Genomic DNA, 27365 nt, shown 5'->3' with positions numbered 1-27365 from the left:
CCCATCAAACACTCCCAGGGCAGGTACAGCACGGGTTAGATACAGAGTAAAGCTCCCTCTACACTGTCCCATCAAACACTCCCAGGGCAGGTACAGCACGGGTTAGATACAGAGTAAAGCTCCCTCTACACTGTCCCATCAAACACTCCCAGAGCAGGTACAGCACGGTTTACATACAGTGTAAAGCTCCCTCTACACTGTCCCATCAAACACTCCCAGGGCAGGTACAGCACGGATTAGATACAGAGTAAAGCTCCCTCTACACTGTCCCATCAAACACTCCAGGGCAGGTACAGCACGGGTTAGATACAGAGTAAAGCTCCCTCTACACAGTCCCATCAAACACTCCCAGGGCAGGTACAGCACGGGTTAGATACAGAGTAAAGCTCCCTCTACACTGTCCCATCAAACACTCCCAGAGCAGGTACAGCACGGGTTAGATACAGTGTAAAGCTCCCTCTACACTGTCCCATCAAACACTCCCAGGGCAGGTACAGCACGGATTAGATACAGAGTAAAGCTCCCTCTACACTGTCCCATCAAACACTCCCAGGGCAGGTACAGCACGGGTTAGATGCAGAGTAAAGCTCCCTCTACACTGTCCCATCAAACACTCCCAGGGCAGGTACAGCACGGGTTAGATACAGAGTAAAGCTCACTCTACACTGTCCCATCAAACACTCCCAGAGCAGGTACAGCACGGGTTAGATACAGTGTAAAGCTCCCTCTACACTGTCCCATCAAACACTCCCAGGGCAGGTACAGCACGGATTAGATACAGAGTAAAGCTCCCTCTACACTGTCCCATCAAACACTCCCAGGGCAGGTACAGCACGGGTTAGATACAGAGTAAAGCTCCCTCTACACTGTCCCATCAAACACTCCCAGGACAGGTACAGCACGGGTTAGATACAGAGTAAAGCTCCCTCTACACTGTCCCATCAATCACACCCAGGGCAGGTATAGCACGGGTTAGATACAGAGTAAAGCTCCCTCTACACTGTCCCAACAAACACTCCCAGGGCAGGTACAGCACGGGTTAGATACAGAGTAAAGCTCCCTCTACACTGTCCCATCAAACACTCCCAGGGCAGGTACAGCACGGGTTAGATACAGAGTAAAGCTCCCTCTACACTGTCCCATCAAACACTCCAAGGACAGGTACAGCACGGGTTAGATACAGAGTAAAGCTCCCTCTACACTGTCCCATCAATCACACCCAGGGCAGGTACAGCACGGGTTAGATACAGAGTAAAGCTCCCTCAACACTGTCCCATCAAACACTCCCAGGGCAGGTACAGAACGGGGTTAGATACAGAGTAAAGCTCCCTCTACACTGTCCCATCAAACACTCCCAGGGCAGGTACAGCACAGGTTAGATGCAGAGTAAAGCTCCCTCTGCACTGTCCCATCAAACACTCCCAGGGCAGGTACAGCACGGGTTAGATACAGAGTAAAGCTCCTTCTACACTGTCCCATCAAACACTCCCAGGGCAGGTACAGCACGGGTTAGCTACAGAGTAAAGCTCCCTCTACACTGTCCCATCAAACACTCCCAGAGCAGGTACAGCACGGGTTAGATACAGTGTAAAGCTCCCTCTACACTGTCCCATCAAACACTCCCAGGGCAGGTACAGCACGGATTAGATACAGAGTAAAGCTCCCTCTACACTGTCCCATCAAACACTCCCAGGGCAGGTACAGCACGGGTTAGATACAGAGTAATGCTCCCTCTACACTGTCCCATCAAACACTCCCAGGGCAGGTACAGCACGGGTTAGATACAGAGTAAAGCTCCCTCTACACTGTCCCATCAAACACTCCCAGGGCAGGTACAGCACGGGTTAGATACAGAGTAAAGCTCCCTCTACACTGTCCCATCAAACACTCCCAGGGCAGGTACAGCACGGGTTAGATACAGAGTAAAGCTCCCTCTACACTGTCCCATCAAACACTCCCAGGGCAGGTACAGCACGGGTTAGATACAGAGTAAAGCTCCCTCTACACTGTCCCATCAAACACTCCCAGGGCAGGTACAGCACGGGTTAGCTGCAGAGTAAAGCTCCCTCTACACTGTCCCATCAAACACTCCCAGGGCAGGTACAGCACGGGGTTAGATACCGGGCTGTGCTCTCTTGCTCTGTGTGTGGGGCTCAGTCCTGCCCAGGGCAGTAATTTCAACACTTACCCACATCGTCCCTCAGTTCCGATGCCAGTTCTGGGATTTTGAAGAGCAGCTCGAGACTCTGATTCATCCGTTCCTCGATCACACGAAGGTGGGTGAGAACCTGAGGGACAGACAGTGAGAGGCGCTCAGCACAGCTCTGCCCCTCGACCCCTGACCTCCGACTCGCACCCTCCACCCCTCAGACTCATCCCTCGATCTTCAAACCGCCCCTTGACACCAAAATCCGCAGTTCGACCTCCGACCTGCCCCTCGACCCCCAGACCCACCGCTCAACCACCGACCCCCAGCTCGGCCTCCGACATGCCCCTCGACCTCCGACCCGCCCCCCAGACCCACCACTTAACCTCCGACCCACCCGCGACCCAACGCTCAACCTCCGACCCGCCCCTTGACCCCCAGCTCGACCTCAGACCCACCGCTCAACGTCCGACCCGCCCCTCGACCCCCAGACCCACCGCTCAACCTCCAACCCACCCCTCGACCCCCAGACCCACCGCTCGACCTCCGACCCGCCCCTCGACCCCTCAGGTCGACCTCCGACCCGCCCCTCATCCCCCAGACCCACCGCTCAACCTCCGACCCGTCCCTTGACACCCAGCTCGACATCCGACCCGCCTCTCGACCCCCAGCTCGACCTCCAACCCGCCCCTCGACCCCTGTGGTGATTATTCTTTATGTTTAGTAAGAGGTATTGTGATTGGTTGTTTGTTTCCTGCCTTGGGATATATGCTGTAATCTCATTGGTAGTTGATGTCATGTGATTTGTGGTGGCCATCTTAAATTCAGTTCTTTCCAGCCTTTAGTTGGGACTGGGTGTTGAAAGATGTGCTACAGGATTTTTAAGTTAATAAAGCCTAGATTAGAAAGGCAAATCTATTCTTTCTTTCAATTTATTAACTTTATGTCAGAATGGAGCGATATCTTCAACCAGAACGATTCAATGCTGTCCCTAATTCTGCAGGAGTGGATGATAAATGGAAACACTGGTATTGTACATTTAAAAACATTTTGGGCGTGTTGGATCAAGAGTCTCTAAATAAGCTGAATATGCTGATCAACTACATTGCTCCGGATATGTATAAGTATATTTTGGACTGTAAAACTTACGAAGTGGCTATTTCTACATTGGAAAAGATTTTTGTTAAACCAAAGAATGAGGTATTTGCACGTCACCTTCTATCTGCCCGTAGGCAGCAGGTGGGAGAATCTTTGGATACTTATTTACAAGCACTTCAGTGCCTTAGCGTTAACTGTAATTATAAGGCCGTGACGGCTGAAGAATATAAGGAAGAATCGGTACGGGATGCTTTTATTAATGGATTACTGTCTAGATCAATTCGTCAGCGGTTGTTAGAAAATAAGACTTTGGATCTTAAGAGTGCTTTTGAGCAAGCTTCTACATTGGATGTGGCTCAGAGAAGTTCGGATTCTTATGCTCTTTTTAATCGGCCTGTGACTGTGGTTTCGGCAGTTCCGGATGAAAAGGAATTATGTGGACTTAATAGGAGTGGTTTACTAGATTCTGAAACAGTTTCTACTTCAGCGGCTGTTGCCTCTAGGATTCAGAAGTGTTATTTTTGTGGGAACGTCCGGCACCCTCGTCTGAAGTGTCCTGCTCGGGAGGCTGTGTGTAGTAAATGCGGCAAGAGAGGTCATTACGCACGTGTGTGTAAATCATCAGGTTCAATTACCTCCTCTGTGACTATTCAGCCTTTAGATAGGGCGTTTATTGCATCAATTTCTGCTGCATTTGCTCATGGCCTAAACAAAGCTATAGTTACGGCCCAAGTTAATGGGTTGGAAGTGAAGGCCCTTATAGATACGGGCAGTACCGAGAGTTTTATAAGTCTTCAGTTTGCAAAGGAGAAGCATTTGAAAATTTCGCCTGTTTCCTATCAGGTGTGTATGGCTCAGACGACTCTCACTTCACAAGTAGCTGGTTGTTGCCTTGTGAAATTGATTCTTCTCGGTAATACGTATACTGATATACGCCTATCTGTTTTGCCTAATCTCTGTGCGGATATTTTGATTGGTCATGATGTGCTTCAGTTACACGAGTCTCTCAGTCTTTCATTTGGAGGGACTAAGCCACCTTTATCTATTTGTGGATTAACCTCTTTATCCATTTCTCCATTATCACTTTTTTCCAATTTGATGCCGGATTGTAAGCCAATTGCTACCAAGTCAAGAAGGTATAGCAGTCAGGATAGAGAATTTATTAATTCTGAAGTTCAACGTCTCTTATTGGAAGGAATCATTGAACCTAGTTGTTCGCCTTGGCGGGCACAGGTAGTTGTCACGACTAACGAGAGACATAAGAAACGAATGGTGATAGACTATTCCCAAACTATTAATAGGTATACTCAATTAGATGCGTACCCTTTGCCTAAGATTGATGAGCTTATCAATAAAGTATCTCAGTATAAGGTTTTTAGCACTATTGACCTAAAGAGTGCTTATCATCAGATTCCTATTGTTAAGAAGGATCAACCATATACGGCCTTTGAGGCTGGTGGAAAGCTGTATCAGTTTTGCCGAATACCATTTGGTGTTACTAATGGTGTTGCTTGTTTTCAACGGGCAATGGATGCTTTTATAAGTGATAACTCTCTCTCTGACACCTTTTCATACTTAGATGACATCACGGTGTGTGGCAAATCAAGGGTGGAGCATGATTCTAATTTAGAAAGATTCCTTCAAGCTGCGGAAAAAGTTGGTTTAACTTTCAATAAAGAGAAGTGTACCTTTTCGACCACTGAGGTAAATCTACTGGGGTACATTATCTCGGGAAACAAGATTAAACCAGACCCAGAACGTCTGCGACCATTGATTGATTTACCTTGTCCTACTAATTCTAAGGCTTTGCAACGAGTTGTTGGACTGTTTTCTTACTATTCTAATTGGCTTGCAAATTTTTCACAGAAGATCCGGCCTCTTATTCGGGTTACGACATATCCTCTATCATGGGAGGCCAGGACGTGTTTTGATAATTTTAAAAAGGATATCCTTGGAGCAGTTGTGCATTCTATTGATGAGCAGGTTCCTTTTGTGATTGAGACGGACGCTTCTGATTTTGCAATTGGGGCTACTCTGAACCAAAATGGAAGACCTGTGGCCTTTTTCTCACGTACCTTGAACAATAGTGAAAAAAGGCATTCTTCAATAGAGAAAGAGGCGTATGCAATAGTAGAAGCACTGCGTAAATGGAGACATTATTTATCGGGGCGACATTTTACGTTGGTAACTGATCAAAAGTCTGTGTCCTTTATGTTTGATGTCAAACATTTTGGAAAGATTAAGAATGATAAAATAATGAGGTGGAGGATTGAGTTGGCATGTTACCATTTTGATATAGTTTATCGTCCGGGGAAGGATAATGTTGCTGCTGATGCGCTGTCGAGGGCTTATTGTTCTGTGATTCACGGAGATACGCTTATTAATCTTCACAATGTCTTATGCCATCCTGGGGTTACGAGGATGATACACTTCGTACGCAGTAAGAATTTGCCCTTTTCAGTTGAAGACGTCAAGCGGATGACTTCATCATGTTCTATCTGTGCTCGGTGTAAACCGAATTTCTTTAAGCCTCAACGAGCTCATCTTATAAAGGCTACTTCTCCTTTTGAACGTTTGAGCGTCGATTTTAAGGGGCCTCTTCCTTCAACTACTCAAAACCGATATATATTTACTGTTGTGGATGAGTTTTCAAGGTTCCCTTTTGCTTTTCCTTGCGCAGATGTATCAGCTGCTACAGTTATCAAATGTCTGACTCAACTTTTTGTCATCTTTGGGATGCCTGCGTATATCCATTCGGATCAGGGAAGTTCTTTTATGTCTTCCCAGTTGAAGGAACACCTTCAGAGTCGGGGAATTTCTACTAGCAGAACTACCCCGTATAATCCCCAGGGTAATGGACAGTGCGAACGATACAATGGGGTGATCTGGAAGGCAGTTATGTTGGCTTTGACATCCCGGAACCTTAAGAATACACAGTGGGAAATGGTACTGCCTGATGCCCTGCATTCCATTAGATCATTGCTTTCAACGGCTACTAATGTGACCCCCCATGAAAGGCTCTTTAACTATCCGCGGAGATCTACTACGGGATATTCGGTACCTTCATGGCTTACTATGCAGGGACCTGTGCTGCTTCGACGCCATGTTAGATTGTCAAAATATGATCCTTTAGTGGAGGAGGTGGAGCTGTTGGAGGCAAATTCCCAATATGCTCATATTCGATTCCAAGATGGGAAAGAAAGTACCGTTTCAATTAAAGACTTGGCTCCCTGTGGTGGCCAGCCCTCTTCTGAGGATATTAACAATAGTCATGATTCAGATAATGTGGATGCTGTTACAGATACTACGAATATTTCCAATCCGACTGCAGATAATTATACTTCTATTAGTCAGCCCTCGATGGATGTTCATGACCGTCCCAGTTTACCTCCTGATGGGATTTCTAATCCGGAAACCGTTGAAAATTGGGATATGGATAGCCTTCCTGCAGAAGATACTTCTGTGTCTCCTGGTGTGGGAGGGCAAGGAATTTCACCAAGGTTAAGAAGGTCGACACGAACAAGATATCCGGTCGACCGATTGAAAATGGACTTTTAAATTGATAGTAATGTTTTAAAATTGTTGAAATATTATATTATATTGTTTTAGTTGAGAGATACTTAATACTTATGTGCAATGTTACTATTTGTTGTTGCTCACTTAGTATTGTGTCATGTTGAATAGTTTTATTTGTCTGTGCATAGTTTTAGTTGTAAATAATTAATTATAAATTGTAAAGGTTATTTAGGTTGGAGTATATTTTAAAAGGAGGGGTGAATGTGGTGATTATTCTTTATATTTAGTAAGAAGTATTGTGATTGGTTGTTTGTTTCCTGCCTTGGGATATATGCTGTAATCTCATTGGTAGTTGATGTCATGTGATTTGTGGTGGCCATCTTAAATTCAGTTCTTTCCAGCCTTTAGTTGGGACTGGGTGTTGAAAGATGTGCTACAGGATTTTTAAGTCAATAAAGCCTAGATTAGAAAGGCAAATCTATTCTTTATTTCAACCCCCCAGACTGGTCCCTCGAACACTGCCCTTTGACCCCGCTCCTCGACCCCCGACCCGCTCGGCCCCTCCCCCGGCCCCTCACCTGGAATTTCAACTGCTGGGCACGGTCGGGATCGACGGTCTGGACATGCTGGTAATGTCGGACGGAATGACGGCGATCCTTCTGCTCCGCTCGAACGTAGCGTACAAAGGATTGGAGAACATGGTCAGGCTGTGGGACCGAGAACAGCGTCAGACGGACAGACAGAGGGACAGGGACCAGACGCTCTCGCTCACCTGTGCCCATCGATCGCCCATCTGTGCCCCTTCGATCGCTTACCTGTGCCCCTCGATCGCCCACCTGTGCCCCTCGATCGCTCACCTGTGCCCCTCGATCGTTCACCTGTGCCTCTCGATCGCTCACCTGTGCCCCTCGATCGCTCACCTGTGCCCCTCGATCGTTCACCTGTGCCTCTCGATCGCTCACCTGTGCCTCTCGATCGGCCACCTGTGCCCCTCGATCGCTCACCTGTGCCCCTCGATCGCTCACCTGTGCCCCTCGATAGCTCACCTGTGCCCCTCGATCGCCCACCTGTGCCCCTCGATCGCTCACCTGTGCCCCTCGATCGCTCACCTGTGCCTCTCGATCACTCACCTGTGCCCCTCGATTGCTCACCTGTGCCCCTCTCGATTGCTCACCTGTGCCTCTTGATCGCTCACCTGTGCCCCTCGATCGTCACCTGTGCCTCTCAATCGCTCACCTGTGCCCCTCTCGATCGCTCACCTGTGCCCCTCTCGATCGCTCACCTGTGCCCCTCTCAATCGCTCACCTGTGCCCCTCGATCGCTCACCTGTGCCCCTCTCGATCGCTCACCTGTGCCCCTCTCGATCGCTCACCTGTGCCCCTCGATCGCTCACCTGTGTCCCTCGATCGCTCACCTGTGCCCCTCGATCGCTCACCTGTGCCCCCCTCGATCGCTCACCTGTGCCCCTCGATCGCTCACCTGTGCCCCTCGATCGCTCACCTGTGCCCCTCGATCGCTCACCTGTGCCCCTCGATGGCTCACCTGTGCCCCTCTCGATCGCTCACCTGTGCCTCTCGATCGCTCACCTGTGCCTCTCGATCGCTCACCTGTGCCCCTCGATCGCTCACCTGTGCCCCTCGATCGCTCACCTGTGCCCCTCGATCGCTCACCTGTGCCCCTCGATCGCTCACCTGTGCCCCTCTCGATCGCTCACCTGTGCCTCTCGATCACTCACCTGTGGAGGGTCGGCCTGGAGCGCAGTCAGGTAGTTCTCCAGCGCCATGCGGCGATCGTCATTGAGCAGGGCCAGGACGCGGGACAGGTGCGTCTCCATCAGGCGTTGCCTCTCACTGGCCACCTGCTCCTCGAGCGTGCCCAGGATCTGCTGGAAATGCTGAGAGAGAGAAAACCCAAAACTCACCAACTGTCCAACAGGGAAATGGGACACAGACCTGTCCCGGGCACACACACATACACCTGTCCCGGGCGCACACACACACACCTCTCCCGGGACGCACACACACACACACACACCTGTCCCGGGACACACACACACCTGTCCCGGGACACACACACACACCTGTCCCGGGACACACACATGCACCTGTCCCGGGACACACACACACACCTCTCCCGGGACACACACATGCACCTGTCCCGGGACACACACACACCTGTCCCGGGACACACACACACACCTGTCCCGGGACACACACACATGCACCTGTCCCGGGACACACACACACGCACCTGTCCCGGGCACACACACACACACCTGTCCAGGGACACACACACACACACCTTTCCCGGGACAGAAACACACACCTGTCCAGGGACACACACACACACCTGTCCTGGGTCACACACACAGACCTGTCCCGGGCACGCACACACACACCTGTCCTGGGACACACACACACATACACCTGTCCTGGGAGACACACACACACACACACCTGTCCTGGGTCACACACATACACCTGTCCTGGGTCACACACATACACCTGTCCTGGGGCACACACACACACACACACCTGTCCTGGGACACACACACACACACACCTGTCCTGGGACACACACACACACCTGTCCCGGGACACACACACACACCTGTCCTGGGAGACACACATACACCTGTCCTGGGACACACACACACACACACCTGTCCTGGGTCACACACACACACCTGTCCCGGGTCACACACACGCACCTGTCCCGGGTCACACACACGCACCTGTCCCGGGACACACACACGCACCTGTCCCGGGACACACACACGCACCTGTCCCGGGACACACACACACACACCTGTCCCGGGTCACACACACGCACCTGTCCCGGGTCACACACACGCACCTGTCCCGGGACACACACACACACACCTGTCCCGGGTCACACACACGCACCTGTCCCGGGACACACACACGCACCTGTCCCGGGACACACACACACACACCTGTCCCGGGTCACACACACGCACCTGTCCCGGGTCACACACACACACCTGTCCCGGGTCACACACACACACACCTGTCCCGGGTCACACACACACACACCTGTCCCGGGACACACACACACACCTGTCCCGGGTCACACACATGCACCTGTCCCGGGTCACACACACGCACCTGTCCCGGGACACACACACACGCACCTGTCCCGGGACACACACACACACACACCTGTCCTGGGTCACACACACACACCTGTCCCGGGTCACACACACGCACCTGTCCCGGGTCACACACACGCACCTGTCCCGGGACACACACACGCACCTGTCCCGGGACACACACACACACACCTGTCCCGGGACACACACACACACACCTGTCCCGGGACACACACACACACACCTGTCCCGGGACACACACACGCACCTGTCCCGGGTCACACACACGCACCTGTCCCGGGACACACACACGCACCTGTCCCGGGTCACACACACGCACCTGTCCCGGGTCACACACACGCACCTGTCCCGGGACACACACACACACACACCTGTCCCGGGACACACACACACACACACCTGTCCTGGGTCACACACACGCACCTGTCCCGGGACACACACACGCACCTGTCCCGGGACACACACACACACACACCTGTCCTGGGTCACACACACACACACACCTGTCCTGGGTCACACACACGCACCTGTCCCGGGTCACACACACACACCTGTCCCGGGACACACACACACACACACCTGTCCTGGGTCACACACACGCACCTGTCCCGGGTCACACACACGCACCTGTCCCGGGACACACACACGCACCTGTCCCGGGACACACACACGCACCTGTCCCGGGTCACACACACGCACCTGTCCCGGGACACACACACGCACCTGTCCCGGGACACACACACACACACCTGTCCCGGGACACACACACACACACACCTGTCCTGGGTCACACACACACACACCTGTCCTGGGTCACACACACACACACACACACCTGTCCTGGGTCACACACACACACACACCTGTCCTGGGACACACACACACACACACGTCTGTCCTGGGACACACACACACACACACACACGTCCTGGGACACACACACACACACACACCTGTCCTGGGTCACACACACACACCTGTCCTGGGTCACACACACACACACCTGTCCTGGGACACACACACATACACCTGTCCTGGGTCACACACGCACCTGTCCTGGGACACCGTGCTTACCTTATTCAGGGCCATCCTGTCCGTGTTGGGAGCGTTCTTCGCTCGGTGATCTGCTGCCGCCCACTCCCTCATCACCTGCAGAACAAGACACAACAGGTTGCACGCCCGTAGTACTCAGAATACTTCCCCAAATACTCGGCCCTCCCCCCCCACCCCCCCAACACACTGGGTGCTCAATGACCGCTGTGATTAGGAGCTGGGTTTAACCCAGGTCCCACACATTGAGTAACTCCAGTTACAGGGAGAGACTGGAGAAGCTGGGGTTGTTCTCCTTAGAGCAGAGAAGGTTAAGGGGAGATTTAATTGAGGTGTTCAAAATCATGAGGGGTTTTGATGGAGTAAATAAGGAGAAACTGTTTCCAGTGGCAGGAGGGTCGGTAACCAGAGGACACGGATTGAAGATAATCGGTAAAAGAACCAGAGGGGGAGATGAGGAGAATTGTTTTTCCGCAGTGAGTTGTTGTGATCTGGAACGCGCTGCCTGAAAGGGCGGTGGAAGCAGATTTAATAGTAACTTTCAAAAGGGGAATTGGAGAAATACTTGAAAGGGAAAAATTCACAGGGCTGTGGGGAAAGAGCGAGGGGGGAGTGGGACTAATTGGAGAGCTCGTTCAAAGAGCTGGCACAGGCAGGATGGGCCGAATGGCCTCCTCCTGTGCTGGGTGATTCAATGGAAGTGCCGGCCTGCTGGTCAGATTTCCTGGTGGCTCCGATCCCCTACCACCCCGGATCTCAGGGAGCGAGGCAGTGCCAGCTCTCCTTGCTGCACGCTACAGCACCCCAGTGCCTAATAACTAATGGAGGGGACTGCGTGCTGTGGCGAGCCCTGGGCTTGTCGAAGCTGAGAGGAGGTGACTGAGAGGTCTCAGCCGCAGCTCTCTCTCGCTCTCTCAGCCAGAAGGTCGTGCGTTCGAGCCACACTTGTACTTCAGCAGAAAATCCAGGCTGACACTCCCCAGTGCAGTGCAGAGGCAGTGCCGCACTGTCGGAGGGGCTGTACTGAGGGAGCACCACACTGTCAGAGGGTCAGTACTGAGGGAGCGCCGCACTGTCGGAGGGACAGTACTGAGGGAGCGCCGCACTGTCGGAGGGTCAGTACTGAGGGAGCGCCGCACTGTCGGAGGGACAGTACTGAGGGAGCGCCGCACTGTCGGAGGGGCAGTACTGAGGGAGTGCCGCACTGTCGGAGGGGCAGTACTGAGGGAGCGCCGCACTGTCAGAGGTGCAGTACTGAGGGAGCGCCGCACTGTCGGAGGGGCAGTACTGAGGGAGCGCCGCACTGTCGGAGGGGCAGTACTGAGGGAGTGCCGCACTGTCGGAGGGGCAGTACTGAGGGAGCGCCGCACTGTCAGAGGTGCCGTCTTTCGGATGAGACGTTAAACCGAGGCCCCGTCTGCCCCTCAGGTGGACGTAAAAGATCCCACGGCCACTATTGGAAGAAGAGCAGGGGGAGTTCTCCCCGGTGTCCTGGGGCCGATATTTATTCCTCAACCAACATCACTAAAACAGATGATCTGGTCATTATCACATTGCTGTTTGTGGGAGCTTGCTGTGCGCAAATTGGCCGCCGCGTTTCCTACATTACAACAGTGACCGCGCTTCAAAAAAAGTCCTTCGTTGGCTGTGAAGCGCTTTGGGACGTCCTGAGGTGGGGAAAGGCGCTGGAGAAATGTGAGTCGGTCTTTCTTAAAGATGGTTATCAGGTAAATGGGGATCACTCCTTCAGACTAACCCTGACAGGGACAGGGAGACACAGAGTCCGTCTGGGGAAAGGGGGAGCTCAGGGCTGAGGTTACAGAGAGAGAGAGAGTGATCGACGTGGGGAAATGGGTTGGGGAGTGAGGGGGCAGGGATCCCGGAAACCATCAACCATTGAGAAGTCCAACACCGCCTTCGGCGTGCCAGTGCAACCTTCGGTCGCCTGAGTGTGAGATTAGGATCACAGGCCCACGCACAGATTACCCAAAAGGGTTTTAGCAGTTGCAAGGCTTTTTATTAAACGGCTACAGTTTTAAAGCATTATCAGATTCTCCAGATGGTTTAAGCTAATAATAGACATACAACCCATGACAGTAGAGAGCTCCTATCTTCTATGTTTCTATGTTTCTTTGTTTCTTTGTTTCTATGACGGGGGTTGTCTTATGAGGAAAGGTTGAGCAGGCTGGGCCAATACTCAGTGGAGTTTAGAAGAATGAGAGGTGATCTAAATGGTGAAAGGCTAAAAACACTGGAGGTCCAAAGAGACTTGCGGGGGGGGGCGGGGTCCAGGTACACAGATCATTAAAATGACATGAACAGGTACAGAAAGTAATCAAAAAGGTTAATGGAATGCTGGCCTTTATATCTGGTGGACTAGAATACACGGGGGTAGAAGTTATGCTGCAGCTGTACAAAACCTTGGTTAGACCACACCTGGAGCACTGGGAGCAGTTCTGGTCTCCGTATACCTTAGTTAGACCACACTTGGAGCACTGTGCACAGTTCTGGTCTCTATATACCTTGGTTAGACCACACTTGGAGCACTGTGCACAGTTCTGGTCTCCATATACCTTGGTTAGACCACACTGGGAGCACTGTGCACAGTTCTGGTCTCCATATACCTTGGTTAGACCACACTTGGAGCACTGTGCACAGTTCTGGTCTCCATGTACATTGGTTAGACCACACTTGGAGCTCTGTGCACAGTTCTGGTCTCCATATACCTTGGTTAGACCACACTTGGAGCACTGTGCACAGTTCTGGTCTCCATATACCTTGGTTAGACCACACTTGGAGCACAGTGCACAGTTCTGGTCTCCATATACCTTGGTTAGACCACACTTGGAGCATTGTGCACAGTTCTGGTCTCCATATACCTTGGTTAGACCACACTTGGAGCTCTGTGCACAGCTCTGGTCTCCATATACCTCGGTTAGACCACACTTGGAGCACTGTGCACAGTTCTGGTCTCCCTATACCTTGGTTAGACCACACTTGGAGCACTGTGCACAGTTCTGGTCTCCATATCCCTTGGTTAGACCACACTTGGAGCATAGTGCACAGTTCTGGTCTCCATATGCCTTGGTTAGACCACACTTGGAGCACTGTGCACAGTTCTGGTCTCCATATACCTTGGTTAGACCACACTTGGAGCACTGTGCACAGTTCTGGTCTCCATACACCTCGGTTAGACCACACCTGGAGCACGGAGCACAGTTCTGGTCTCCATATACCTTGGTTAGACCACACTTGGAGCACCGTGCACAGTTCTGGTCTCCATATACCTTGGGTAGACCACACTTGGAGCACTGTGCACAGTTCTGGTCTCCATATACCTTGGTTAGACCACACTTGGAGCACTGTGCACAGTTCTGGTCTCCATATACCTTGGTTAGACCACACTTGGAGCACTGTGCAGAGTTCTGGTCTCCATATCCCTTGGTTAGACCACACTTGGAGCACCGTGCACAGTTCTAGTCTCCATATACCTTGGTTAGACCATACTTGGAGCACTGTGCACAGTTCTGGTCTCCATATCCTTTGGTTAGACCACACTTGGAGCACCGTGCACAGTTCTAGTCTCCATATACCTTGGTTAGACCACACTTGGAGCACTGTGCACAGTTCTGGTCTCCATATACCTTGGTTAGACCACACTTGGAGCACTGTGCACAGTTCTGGTCTCCATATCCCTTGGTTAGACCACACTTGGAGCCCTGTGCACAGTTCTGGTCTCCATATACCTTGGTTAGACCACACTTGGAGCACTGTGCACAGTTCTGGTCTCCATATACCTTGGTTAGACCACACTTGGAGCACTTTGCACAGTTCTGGTCTCCCTATACCTTGGTTAGACCACACTTGGAGCACTGTGCATAGTTCTGGTCTCCATATACCTTGGTTAGACCACACTCGGAGCACTGTGCACAGTTCTGGTCTCCGTATACCTGGGTTAGACCACACTTGGAGCACTGTGCACAGTTCTGGTCTCCATATACCTTGGTTAGACCACACTTGGAGCACTGTGCACAGTTCTGGTCTCCATATACCTTGGTTAGACCACACTTGGAGCACTGTGCACAGTTCTGGTCTCCATATACCTTGGTTAGACCACACTTGGAGCACTGTGCACAGTTCTGGTCTCCATATACCTTGGTTAGACCACACTTGGAGCACTGTGCACAGTTCTGGTCTCCGTATACCTTGGTTAGACCACACTTGGGGCACTGTGCACAGTTCTGGTCTCCATATACCTTGGTTAGACCACACTTGGAGCACTGTGGGCTGGTAATCGCCTGGTGTCAATGATTCATACCCCATCCTATTGTCCAATTGTGAAGTGGGAAAGCATCCCTCGCCGTCCCTTTCTGAATGACTGACGAGGCCTCCCTCTTATCTTACATACAAACATAGAAGATAGGAGCAGGAGTAGGCCATTCGGCCCCTCGAGCCTGCTCCGCCATTCAATGAGATCATGGCTGATCATCCAAACTCAGTACCCTGTCCCTGCCTTCTCCCCATATCCCTTGATCCCTTTAGCCTTAAGAAATATATCTAACTCCTTCTTGAATATATTTAATGAATTGGCCTCAACTGCCTTCTGTGGTAGAGAATTCCACAGGTTCACCACTCTCTGGGTGAAGAAATTCCTCCTCATCTCAGTCCTAAATGGCTTACCCCTTATCCTTAGACTGTGACCTTGGTTCTAGACTCCCCCGCCATCGGGAACATCCTTCCTGCATCTAGTCTGTCTAGTCCTGTTAGAATTTTATAAGTTTCAATGAGATCCCCTCTCATTCTTCTAAACTCTAGCGAATATAAGCCTAATCGACCCAATCTCTCCTCATAAGTCATTCCTGTCATCCCAGGTATCAGTCTGGTGAATCTTCGCTGCACTCGCTCCATGGCAAGAACATCCTTCCTCAGACAAGGCGACCAAAACTGCACACAATACTCAAGATGTGGTCTCACCAAGGCCCTGTACAACTGTAGCAAGACATCCTTGTTCCTGTACTCGAACCCTCTCGCTACGAAGGGCAACATACCATTTGCCTTCTTAACCGCCTGCTGCACCTGCATGCTTACCTTCAGCGACTGGTGCACAAGGACACCCAGGTCTCGTTGCACTTCCCCTTCTCCCAATCTATTGCCATTCAGATAATAATCTGCCTTCTTGTTTTTGCCACCAAAGTGGATAACCTCACATTTATCCACATTATATTGCATCTGCCATGCTTCTACCCAATCACCCAACCTGTCCAAATCATACTGGAGTTTCTCGGCATCCTCCTCACAGCACACACGCCCACCCAGCTTTGTGTTGTCTGCAAACTTGGAGATATTACATCCAGTTCCCTTGTCTCGATCATTAATATATATTGTGAATATCTTTCTGAGGAATGTTTTGTTATGTTTCTTTAAGGACATTTTATGACTTTTTTGCATTTTACGGTTTCCTTATCACTTCTATTTGTCTTTTGATGTTTGATATTCGACCTCGCTGGCATTTCTGCTATCTGTTCCCGGCTGCATGTTGTGAGCCTCTGTTCTAAGAATTAAAACCCATTTTTGAATCTAACAGCTATTTCTTATGGAAGAGAGTGTTTGTAGACCAGGATCTCAAACCCGGCACTAAGTTCATGGTCTACAGGGCAGCAGTGATACCCACCCTGCTGTATGCCTCAGAGACATGGACCGTGTACAGCAGGCACCTCAAAGCACTGGAGAGGTACCACCAACGCTGCGTCCGCAAGATCCTGCAAATCCATTGGCAGGATAGGCACACCAACGTCAGTGTTCTCGCTCAGGCCAACATCCCCAGCATCGAAGCTCTGACCGCGCTCGATCAGCTCTGATGGACGGGTCACATTGTCCGCATGCCCGATACGAGACTCCCAAAACAAGCGCTCTACTCGGAGCTCCGACACGGCAAGAGAGCCCCAGGTGGGCAGAGGAAACGCTTCAAGGACACCCTTGAAAAAGTGCAACATCCCCACCGACACCTGGGAATCCCTGGCCCAAGACCGCACAAAGTGGTGGAGAAGCATCCGGGAAGGCGGCGAACACCTCGAGTCTCTTCGCCGGGAGCAATCGGAAGCCAAGCGCGGGCAGCGCACGTCAACCCAAGCACCCCACCCACCCGCCCCTTCAACCACCGTCTGCCCCACCTGTGACAGAGATTGTAGGTCCCGCATTGGACTCATCAGTCACCTGGGAACTCATTGTTAGTGTGGAACATAGAAACATAGAAGATAGGAGCAGGAGTAGGCCATTCGGCCCCTCGAGCCTGCTCCGCCATTCAATGCGATCATGGCTGATCATCCAAATTCAGTACCCTGTCCCTGCTTTCTCCCCGTATCCCTTGATCCCTTTAGCCTTAAGAAATATATCCAACTCCTTCTTGAATATATTTAATGAATTGGCCTCCACTGCCTTCTGTGGTAGAGAATTCCACAGGTTCACCACTCTCTGGGTGAAGAAATTCCTCCTCATTTCTGTCCTAAATGGCTTACCCCTTATCCTTAGACTGTGACCCCTGGTTCTGGACTCCCCGACCATCGGGAACATCCTTCCTGCATCTAGTCTGTCTAGTCCTGTTAGAATTTTATAAGTTTCAATGAGATCCCCTCTCATTCTTCTAAACTCCAGCGAGTATAAGCCTAATCGACCCAATCTCTCCTCATACGTCATTCCTGCCATCCCAGGTATCAGTCTGGTGAATCTTCGCTGCACTCGCTCCATGGCAAGAACATCCTTCCTCAGATAAGGCAACAAAAACTGCACACAATATTCAAGGTGTGGTCTCACCAAGGCCCTGTACAACTGCAAGACATCCTTGTTCCTGCACTCAAACCCTCTCGCTACGAAGGCCAACATACCATTTGCCTTCTTAACCGCCTGCTGCACCTGCATGCTTACCTTCAGCGACTGGTGCACAAGGACACCCAGGTCTCGTTGCCGTTCAGATAATAATCTGCCTTCCTGTTTTTGCCACCAAAGTGGATAACCTCGCATTTATCCACATTATATTGCATCTGCCATGCATCTGCACAATCACCCAACCTGTCCAAATCATCCTGGAGTTTCTCGGCATCCTCCTCACAGCACACACGCCCACCCAGCTTTGTGTCATCTGCAAACTTGGAGATATTACATCTAGTTCCCTCGTCTAGATCATTAATATATATTGTGAATAACTTTCTGAGGAATGTTTTGTTATGTTTCTTTAAGGACATTTTATGACTTTTTTGCATTTTACGGTTTCCTTATCACTTCTGTTTGTCTTTTGATGCTTGATATTCGACCTTGCTGGCATTTCTGCTGTCTGTTCCCGGCTGCATGTTGTCAGTTTCTGTTCTAAGAATTAAAACCCGTCTTTGAATCTAACAGCTATTTCTTACGGAAGAGAGTGTTTGAAGACCAGGACCTCAAACCCGGCAGTAAGCTCACTGTCTACAGGGCAGCAGTGATACCCGCCCTGCTGTATGCCTCAGAGACATGGACCATGTACAGCAGGCACCTCAAAGCACTGGAGAGGTACGACCAACGCTGCGTCCGCAAGATCCTGCAAATCCAAGCACCCCACCCACCCACCCCTTCAACCACCGTCTGCCCCACCTGTGACAGAGACTGTCGGTCCCACATTGGACACATCAGTCACCTGAGAACTCTTTCTTAATGTGGAAGCAAGTCATCCTCGGTTCCGAGGGACTGCCTAAGAAGAAGGAGAAGATGGGGCGGAATGGGAAGTCTTGCTGGATTGATCAGCTGGGACAGTTCGATAACTTTCCTGTATCTGTATTTGTTGTGTATGTAACCGTTTACCTTTAAGGGAACTATAGAATGTAACCGTTCGCCTTTAAGAGCACTACTTTCGGTGTGGCACTATTTGTTGGCTCATGTATACTGTAATACCGATAGTGACCACACCAGTATATAAGGGTTGTGATACGTTAACTAGGGCAGAATCGCCCGAGCCTCTGAATAGTAAAGACGTGTTTTATTTTGTTAACAGTGGAGTCTGTGATTATTTATAATACAACCCACAGACTTAACATTGGCGACGAGTCAGGATTCGAACCCTGCGGCAGTTGTTCCACGGCGGCTTCGTCCGAAGACAGGACGTTGAAGAGAGGTTTCAATCCTCACCAGTCTGGAACCGACAGGCTGGAAGCGACAGGCATTAGCACCCTGAAGCCTCCATAACCTCGTGGGTAAGCCGCAGCGTTGGCTGCAAAGACAGGGCCACCGATCGGGAGAGCTGATAAGGGCCGCACTCAGGCTGAAAGACAGCGTCGGGGGACGGGTGAAGACCGTCAAGCGCGGGAAAACCGCCATTGAAGTGGGCGGGGAGAGCGAGAAGCGCGGGAAAGCCGCCATTTTTCGCGGGAAAACCGCTGGGGAAGAAGGCAGAAGCGGGAAACCGCCATCTTAGAAAATTAATTAGAATTTTCAGAAACAAGAAATAAGTAAAGCAATACTTGTGGTGTTCTCAAGAAGAGAAGAAAATTAATAATAAGTAAAGAAATACTTGTGCTGTTCTCGGAAAGAGAAGAAGATGCCTAAGCGAGGAAATATTAATGATTTTAATGCTGAAATAGAAGACAGGGCCACGTATGGGGAACGCATAGGAATATATTGCGTAGCCATATACGACAAGGCAATAACTTTGTTAAATTCGATGGGAGCAAAAACATACGGGCTCTTGAAACATCTAATAGCACCAGTTAAACCAGTGGACCAGACCTTCGAAGAGATCGTAGCAGTGCTGAAGGATCAAATTACTGCAAGCACTTCCAAATGCTACCGTTGTGGAAAGACAACGCACGACCAGAATCAGTGCTGGTTTAAGAACCAAGAATGTAGGAAATGTGGCAGGATCGGGCACATAGCAAAAGTATGCCGGTCAAGAATGACGGACAACAAGAGGGAGTCCGCAAAAAAAGGGTACAAAGAGAGTCCAAGGGAACAAAAGTCCGACTCACACTTCAAATACAAGGGACTGGACAGTCTAAAAATTCACAACGTGAACAACGAAGCTGACAGACAAACCATTTGGATGACGCTGCGGATTGAAAAGGCCAAAGTCAAAATGGAAGTAGACACGGGATCGGCATTGACGGTCATGAATAAGCATGACTATAAAAAGTTTTTCAAACATATTCCACTACGGAATACAGAATTAGTACTACAGACATACACGGGACACAAAGTATTCCCTATTGGGAAGGCAGGAGTTAATGTGCGATACAAAGACAAAAATTACCGCCGTCTGGATCTGTATGTACTGCCTGAGGGAGGTCCACCACTTCTAGGACGGGAGTGGATCCGAAAAATAAAGATGGATTGGCATGAGCTAAACGCCATGTCGGTGGAGCCCGAGAAAGAGGACGTCAAATCTGAACGGTTGTCCCGAATATTAGATGAAGCGAAAGTAGTATTCCAACAAGGGCTGGGTAAGCTGCGAGGTATTAAAGCAAGGGTTAAGATTGCAGAACATGCAAGCCCAAAGTTTTGTAAGGCCAGGTCGGTACCGTATGCAATACGACCAGCAGTGGAGGCAGAACTAGAAGAACTTGAACGATCAGGGGTTCTGTCAAAAGTAGACTACAGTGAGTGGGCCACGCCCATTGTACCCGTCATGAAATCCTCACCAAGTAGTAAGCCAGGGGGACCGGGGAAGGTCCGTATCTGCGGGGATTTCAAGATCACAGTGAACCCAGTGCTTCATTCGGTGCAATACCCGCTGCCAAGGATTGAAGATATTTTCGCTTCGTTGGCTGGAGGAAAACACTTCACGAAGATAGACCTAGCTCAGGCATATTTGCAGATGGAGGTTGAGGAAGAGTCACGCCAATACCTAACTATCAATACCCACAGAGGTTTGTACCGTTATAACAGACTGGTCTTTGGAGTGGCTTCGGCACCAGCAATTTGGCAGAGGGCCATGGAACAGGTGTTACAAGGAATTCCAAGCACACAGTGCTATTTGGATGATATCCTAATCACGGGAATGGATGAAGAGGAACACCTCACGAATTTGAAACTGGTACTCACCAGGTTAAAGGAGTATGGCCTTAGGGTTAACCGCAATAAGTGTGAGTTTTTCCAAAAACGAATCTCATACTGCGGTCATATCATTGACCGCGAGGGACTACATAAATCACCGGAGAAGATAGAAGCGGTCGTGAAGGCTCCCGCTCCAGGGAACGTGTCACAGTTAAGATCATTCTTGGGGTTGATCAATTACTACCACAAGTTCCTAGCAAATTTGTCCACGGTGCTGCATCCACTGAATGAGCTGTTGCGAAAGGAGACACCATGGAAGTGGAGTGAGGAGTGCAAAAAGGCTTTTCGCAGAAGCAAGGAGTTGATTACCTCCGAGGAAGTGTTGGCTCATTTCAACCCAGCATTACCCCTTCGGCTGGCGTGTGATGCTTCACCGTACGGAATTGGAGCAGTACTTTCGCACAGGCTTCCAAATGGCTCGGAAAGGCCAGTGGCTTTCGCGTCCCGATCTTTGACAACCGCGGAGCGAAATTACGCCCAGATAGACAGGGAGGCCCTCAGTCTTGTGTGGGGTGTGAAGAAATTCAACCATTACTTGCAATGTAAGAGGTTCACATTGCTGACAGACCACCAGCCGTTGGTGTCCATATTTAACCCGAACAAGGCCGTGTCCAACATGACAGCACAAAGGCTACAAAGATGGTCAGTCTTACTTGGGGCACACCAGTATGACATTGAGTACAAAAGGTCAACAAAACACGGAAATGCCGATGGGTTATCACGCTTACCATTGCCAACAGTAGAAGAAGCGAGTACAGGGGACCCAGTGGAGTTGTTCCACTCGTCCATTGTGGAATGTCTGCCGATAACAAACTCAATGATTGAGAAGGAGACAAGGAATGACCCGACTCTTTCACGAGTCTATGACTTAACGGTGAAGGGATGGCCAGCACAGAGCGAACCAACACTGCAGGCATTCTCACAGAGGAAAGAACAACTGTCGGTGTGCCGAGGAACCCTAATGTGTGGGTCGAGAGTGGTGATTCCGCCCAAACTCCAAAAGAAAGTACTAAAGGAGCTGCACGAAGGACATCTGGGTGGAGTAAAGATGAAGAATTTAGCGAGAGCATTTGTGTGGTGGTCAGGCATCGACGGGAACATAGAGGAGATCACCAAGAATTGCCTAGGATGTCAGAGGGTTCAGAACGCACCACCACCGGCTCCTCTGCACCCATGGGAGTGGCCCTCATCTCCTTGGCAAAGAGTACACATCGACTTTGCTGGTCCATTTATGGACTCGATGTTCCTGATAGCGGTAGATGCCCACTCCAAGTGGCCGGAAGTAATTAAAATGACCACCACCACGACGGAGAAAACCATCACGGTGTTAAGAACCATGTTTGCTCGGAATGGCCTGCCGGAACAGATCTGTTCCGATAACGGACCACAATTTGTGTCCGAGGAATTCAAGAAATTCCTAAAGAGCAATGGGGTTAAACATTACACATCAGCCCCATACCATCCCGCCTCCAATGGGTTGGCTGAAAGGTTCGTCCAGACCTTCAAGAAGGCCGTAAAGGCCATGAGTAATGAAGACATAAGTCTACAACATAAGGTAGACAGTTTTTTGTTGGCATACCGAAATGCAACACATGCGGTCACAAATCAAACTCCCGCAATGATGTTTTTTAACAGACGCTTAAGATGCCGGCTGGATCTACTTAAACCCAATGTCAGAAGGGACGTGGAGAACCGGCAATTCCAGAACATCAATGACAGGGCAACTAGGTCTTTCAAGATGGGGCAACAAGTTTTGGCCCGGGACTATCGTACAGAAAAATGGCAGCCTGGAACTATTAAAAAAAGGCTAGGCCCGTTGATGTACACGGTGAACATTGGGGACAATGTAATAAGGCGCCATGTTGACCAGCTCATAGAGTCCGCCACAAATGAGCACTCGACTTCACCACCTGACCCGAGTAATGTTGAAACTGAAATACCTAGAACACCTACTGCTGATCTAGTAACATTGGATTCAGATGAACCTGACACTGTTGTTCCAGCTGAATCGATTTTGCCAGGCACCCCTACTGGGCCGCTAGGAATGACGACACCACTTCGGCGTTATCCAGAGAGGATCCGGAAACCTCCACAGAGACTAAACATGTAAACTGTTATATGACGTTGACTCCATCGAGAGTATATCTGTAAACTGTTATATGAAGTTGAAGATTGTATGTTTAAAGGGGATTCTGTAAGTAATAAGCTAAAAAGGGAGGAGTGTTGTGTATGTAACCGTTTACCTTTAAGGGAACTATAGAATGTAACCGTTCGCCTTTAAGAGCACTACTTTCGGTGTGGCACTATTTGTTGGCTCATGTATACTGTAATACCGATAGTGACCACACCAGTATATAAGGGTTGTGATACGTTAACTAGGGCAGAATCGCCCGAGCCTCTGAATAGTAAAGACGTGTTTTATTTTGTTAACAGTGGAGTCTGTGATTATTTATAATACAACCCACAGACTTAACAGTATTGAACAGCCAGTGACCCAGCCCAGAGTCCTGCCCACACGGAAAACGGGTCCTTGCAGTCCTCTGTCCTGCCACCAGATGGTGGTGCTGCGCTGCGTCAGTGAGACTGCGGGGCGATAAAGCGCTCGGCGCAAACATAGACAGAACCAGTCCCCGCCCCGTCCCGGCCAGCCCGTACCTCATTGATACGATTCATCCGCCTCGCCTCCAAGTCCATCTTCGCTCGCACGAAATGAGCGTGTTCATTGTCGTCGCCGGCGTTCTCGAAGTAAACGTCAACCCCGTCGGTGGGGCGGGCGGTCGGGGATACTGAAAGATCGACAGCAAATCAGCAGCCGGATCGCACACGGGGAAACCCCTGCACCTCAGCCCAACCAATCAGCCGCCCCGTTACTGCACCAACGCACACACGCCAATCATCAGCGCAGGGAGACGCTCCCGTCACCCAATCACAAAGCTCTGTCACCGCACCAATCACAGTGGGAGTGAATGGGAAGGGGTTTGGGTCCATTGGGATTGTGTACAGTGGGCGTGAATGGGAAGGGGTTTGGGTCCATTGGGATTGTGTACAGTGGGAGTGAATGGGAAGGGGTTTGGGTCCATTGGGAGTGTGTACAGTGGGGGTGAATGGGAAGGGGTTTGGGTCCATTGGGATTGTGTACAGTGGGAGTGAATGGGAAGGGGTTTGGGTCCATTGGGATTGTGTACAGTGGGAGTGAGTGGGAAGGGGTTTGGGCCCATTGGGATTGTGTACAGTGGGAGTGAATGGGAAGGGGTTTGGGTCCATTGGGATTGTGTACAGTGGGAGTGAGTGGGAAGGGGTTTGGGTCCATTGGGATTGTGTACAGTGGGAGTGAGTGGGAAGGGGTTTGGGTCCATTGGGATTGTGTACAGTGGGAGTGAATGGGAAGGAGTTTGGGCCCATTGGGATTGTGTACAGTGGGAGTGAGTGGGAAGGGGTTTGGGTCCATTGGGATTGTGTACAGTGGGAGTGAATGGGAAGGGGTTTGGGTCCATTGGGATTGTGTACAGTGGGAGTGAATGGGAAAGGGTTTGGGTCCATTGGGATTGTATACAGTGGGAGTGAATGGGAAGGGGTTTGGGTCCATTGGGATTGTGTACAGTGGGAGTGAACGGGAAGGGGTTTGGGTCCATTGGGATTGTGTACAGTGGGAGTGAATGGGAAGGGGTTTGGGTCCATTGGGATTGTGTACAGTGGGAGTGAATGGGAAGGGGTTTGGGCCCATTGGGATGTGTACAGTGGGAGTGAATGGGAAGGGGTTTGGATCCATTGGGATTGTGTACAGTGGGAGTGAATGGGAAGGGGTTTGGGTCCAGTGGGATTGTGTACAGTGGGAGTGAATGGGAAGGGGTTTGGGTCCATTGGGATTGTGTACAGTGGGAGTGAATGGGAAGGGGTTTGATCCATTGGGATTGTGTACAGTGGGAGTGAATGGGAAGGGGTTTGGGTCCATTGGGATTGTGTACAATGGGAGTGAATGGGAAGGGGTTTGATCCATTGGGAATGTGTACAGTGGGAGTGAATGGGAAGGGGTTTGGGTCCATTGGGATTGTGTACAGTGGGAGTGAATGGGAAGGGGTTTGGGTCCATTGGGATTGTGTACAGTGGGAGTGAATGGGAAGGGGTTTGGGTCCATTGGGATTGTGTACAATGGGAGTGAATGGGAAGGGGTTTGGGCCCATTGGGATTGTGTGCAGTTGGAGTGAATGGGAAGGGGTTTGGGTCCATTGGGATTGTGTACAGTGGGAGTGATTGGGAAGGGGTTTGGGTCCATTGGGATTGTGTACAGTGGGAGTGAATGGGAAGGGGTTTGGGTCCATTGGGATTGTGTACAGTGGGAGTGATTGGGAAGGGGTTTGGGTCCATTGGGATTGTGTACAGTGGGAGTGAATGGGAAGGGGTTTGGGTCCATTGGGATTGTGTACAGTGGGAGTGAATGGGAAGGGGTTTGGGTCCATTGGGATTGTGTACAGTGGGAGTGAATGGGAAGGGGTTTGGGTCCATTGGGATTGTGTACATTGGGCGTGAATGGGAAGGGGTTTGGATCCATTGGGATTGTGTACAGTGGGAGTGAATGGGAAGGGGTTTGGGTCCATTGGGATTGTGTACAGTGGGAGTGAATGGGAAGGGGTTTGGGTCCATTGGGATTATGTACAATGGGAGTGAATGGGAAGGGGTTTGGGTCCAGTGGGATTGTGTACAATGGGAGAGAATGGGAAGGGGTTTGGATCCATTGGGATTGTGTACAGTGGGAGTGAATGGGAAGGGGTTTGGGCCCATTGGGATGTGTACAGTGGGAGTGAATGGGAAGGGGTTTGGGTCCATTGGGATTGTGTACATTGGGCGTGAATGGGAAGGGGTTTGGATCCATTGGGATTGTGTACAGTGGGAGTGAATGGGAAGGGGTTTCGGTCCATTGGGATTGTGTACAGTGGGCGTGAATGGGAAGGGGTTTGGGTCCATTGGGATTGTGTACAGTGGGAGTGAATGGGAAGGGGTTTCGGTCCATTGGGATTGTGTACAGTGGGAGTGAACGGGAAGGGGTTTGGATCCATTGGGATTGTGTACAGTGGGAGTGAATGGGAAGGGGTTTGGGTCCATTGGGATTGTGTACATTGGGCGTGAATGGGAAGGGGTTTGGATCCATTGGGATTGTGTACAGTGGGAGTGAAAGGGAAGGGGTTTCGGTCCACTCGAACCAAAGCTGATCGTGGCAAAGCATCGAAGCGAGGGTGAAAGGTCACTCAGACGATAGCTCAAAGCATCGTGTTTAGTTGCCGTTAGGCGGGAGCGCGCAGACGCAGAAGATGCTGGGAAGACGGGGGGGGGGTGGCGGGCACTTACTCATTTGGCCGCACATCTGGCGACATTGTTCCTCGGACCTGATGTTATTCCTGTTACCCCCGCAACCACCAAAGGTGAAGGGCGAACAGTGCCGGGATCTCGGGTCAAAGAACCAGCGGGACAAGGAGGCCGGGCAGGGTCCAGGGTTCGCCACCTCTGAGCAGACCTCTGCGGACAGGCGGGGGGGGGCGGGGGGGGAAGAAATGAAATCAGCGTTAGGGACACCCCCCTCCCACCCTGTCCTTTCCTTGAAATAAACCCCCCTCCAAAAACTCCGACAGGTCGAACACACGACGCCTGCGTCTCCCGGCTCCGTCTCTCCAGGGCACGGGAACCAGGGAGGGCGAGGCCCAATGAGAGTCGCTAGATATTTGGCAGCGCAAGGCATCGCTGTCAGTCCCGATGCCCGGGGGTCACTGGACGGTGATCGGCAACTCCAGCTGTTTTCCGCCACCATCTCTCTCTCGCTCTAACCCAGGGGAGCAGGACAAGGGTCTAAGCCCGTTTCCCGTCTGGTCAGCCCGGGGATGGAACATGGGAGCGAAGATTCACCAGACTGATACCTGGGATGGCAGGAATGATGTATGAGGAGAGATTGGGTCGATTGGGCTTGTATTCGCTGGAGTTTAGAAGAATGAGAGGGGATCTCATCGAAACTTATAAAATTCTAACAGGACTAGACAGACTAGATGCTGGAAGGATGTTCCCGATGGTCGGGGGAGTCCAGAACCAGGGGTCACAGTTTAAGGATAAGGGGTAAGCCATTTAGGACAGAGATGAGGAGGAATTTCTTCACCCAGAGAGTGGTGAACCTGTGGAATTCTCTACCACAGAAGGCGGTGGAGGCCAATTCATTAAATATATTCAAGAAGGAGTTAGATATATTTCTTAAGGCTAAAGGGATCAAGGGGTATGGGGAGAAGGCAGGGACAGGGTACTGAATTTGGATGATCAGCCATGATCGCATTGAATGGCGGAGCAGGCTCGAGGGGCCGAATGGCCTACTCC

At 50.8% G+C, this 27365-nt stretch overlaps 1 protein-coding gene across 1 annotated transcript in view; it reads right to left on the bottom strand.

Annotated features, from left to right (window-relative positions):
* Window positions 1-27365, bottom strand: part of aplp1 (amyloid beta (A4) precursor-like protein 1) — a 116905-nt gene that overhangs the window by 29569 nt on the left and 59971 nt on the right. Inside the window, exons 4-8 of the mRNA XM_086002482.1 lie at window positions 23670-23800; window positions 10968-11042; window positions 8496-8654; window positions 7339-7467; window positions 2183-2288 (exon numbers count right to left, since the gene is read on the bottom strand). Coding sequence (XP_085858608.1) covers window positions 2183-2288; window positions 7339-7467; window positions 8496-8654; window positions 10968-11042; window positions 23670-23800 — 600 coding nt within the window. The remainder of the gene's footprint in view (window positions 1-2182; window positions 2289-7338; window positions 7468-8495; window positions 8655-10967; window positions 11043-23669; window positions 23801-27365) is intronic.

The sequence above is a fragment of the Somniosus microcephalus genome, chromosome 12 (genome assembly GCF_052327205.1).
Source record: "Somniosus microcephalus isolate GS21.2 chromosome 12, FLI_Smic_1.0, whole genome shotgun sequence".
Taxonomy (NCBI): domain Eukaryota; kingdom Metazoa; phylum Chordata; class Chondrichthyes; order Squaliformes; family Somniosidae; genus Somniosus; species Somniosus microcephalus.
Note: the sequence above shows the minus strand (reverse complement) of the source record. Positions and strands in the feature narration are given on the sequence as shown.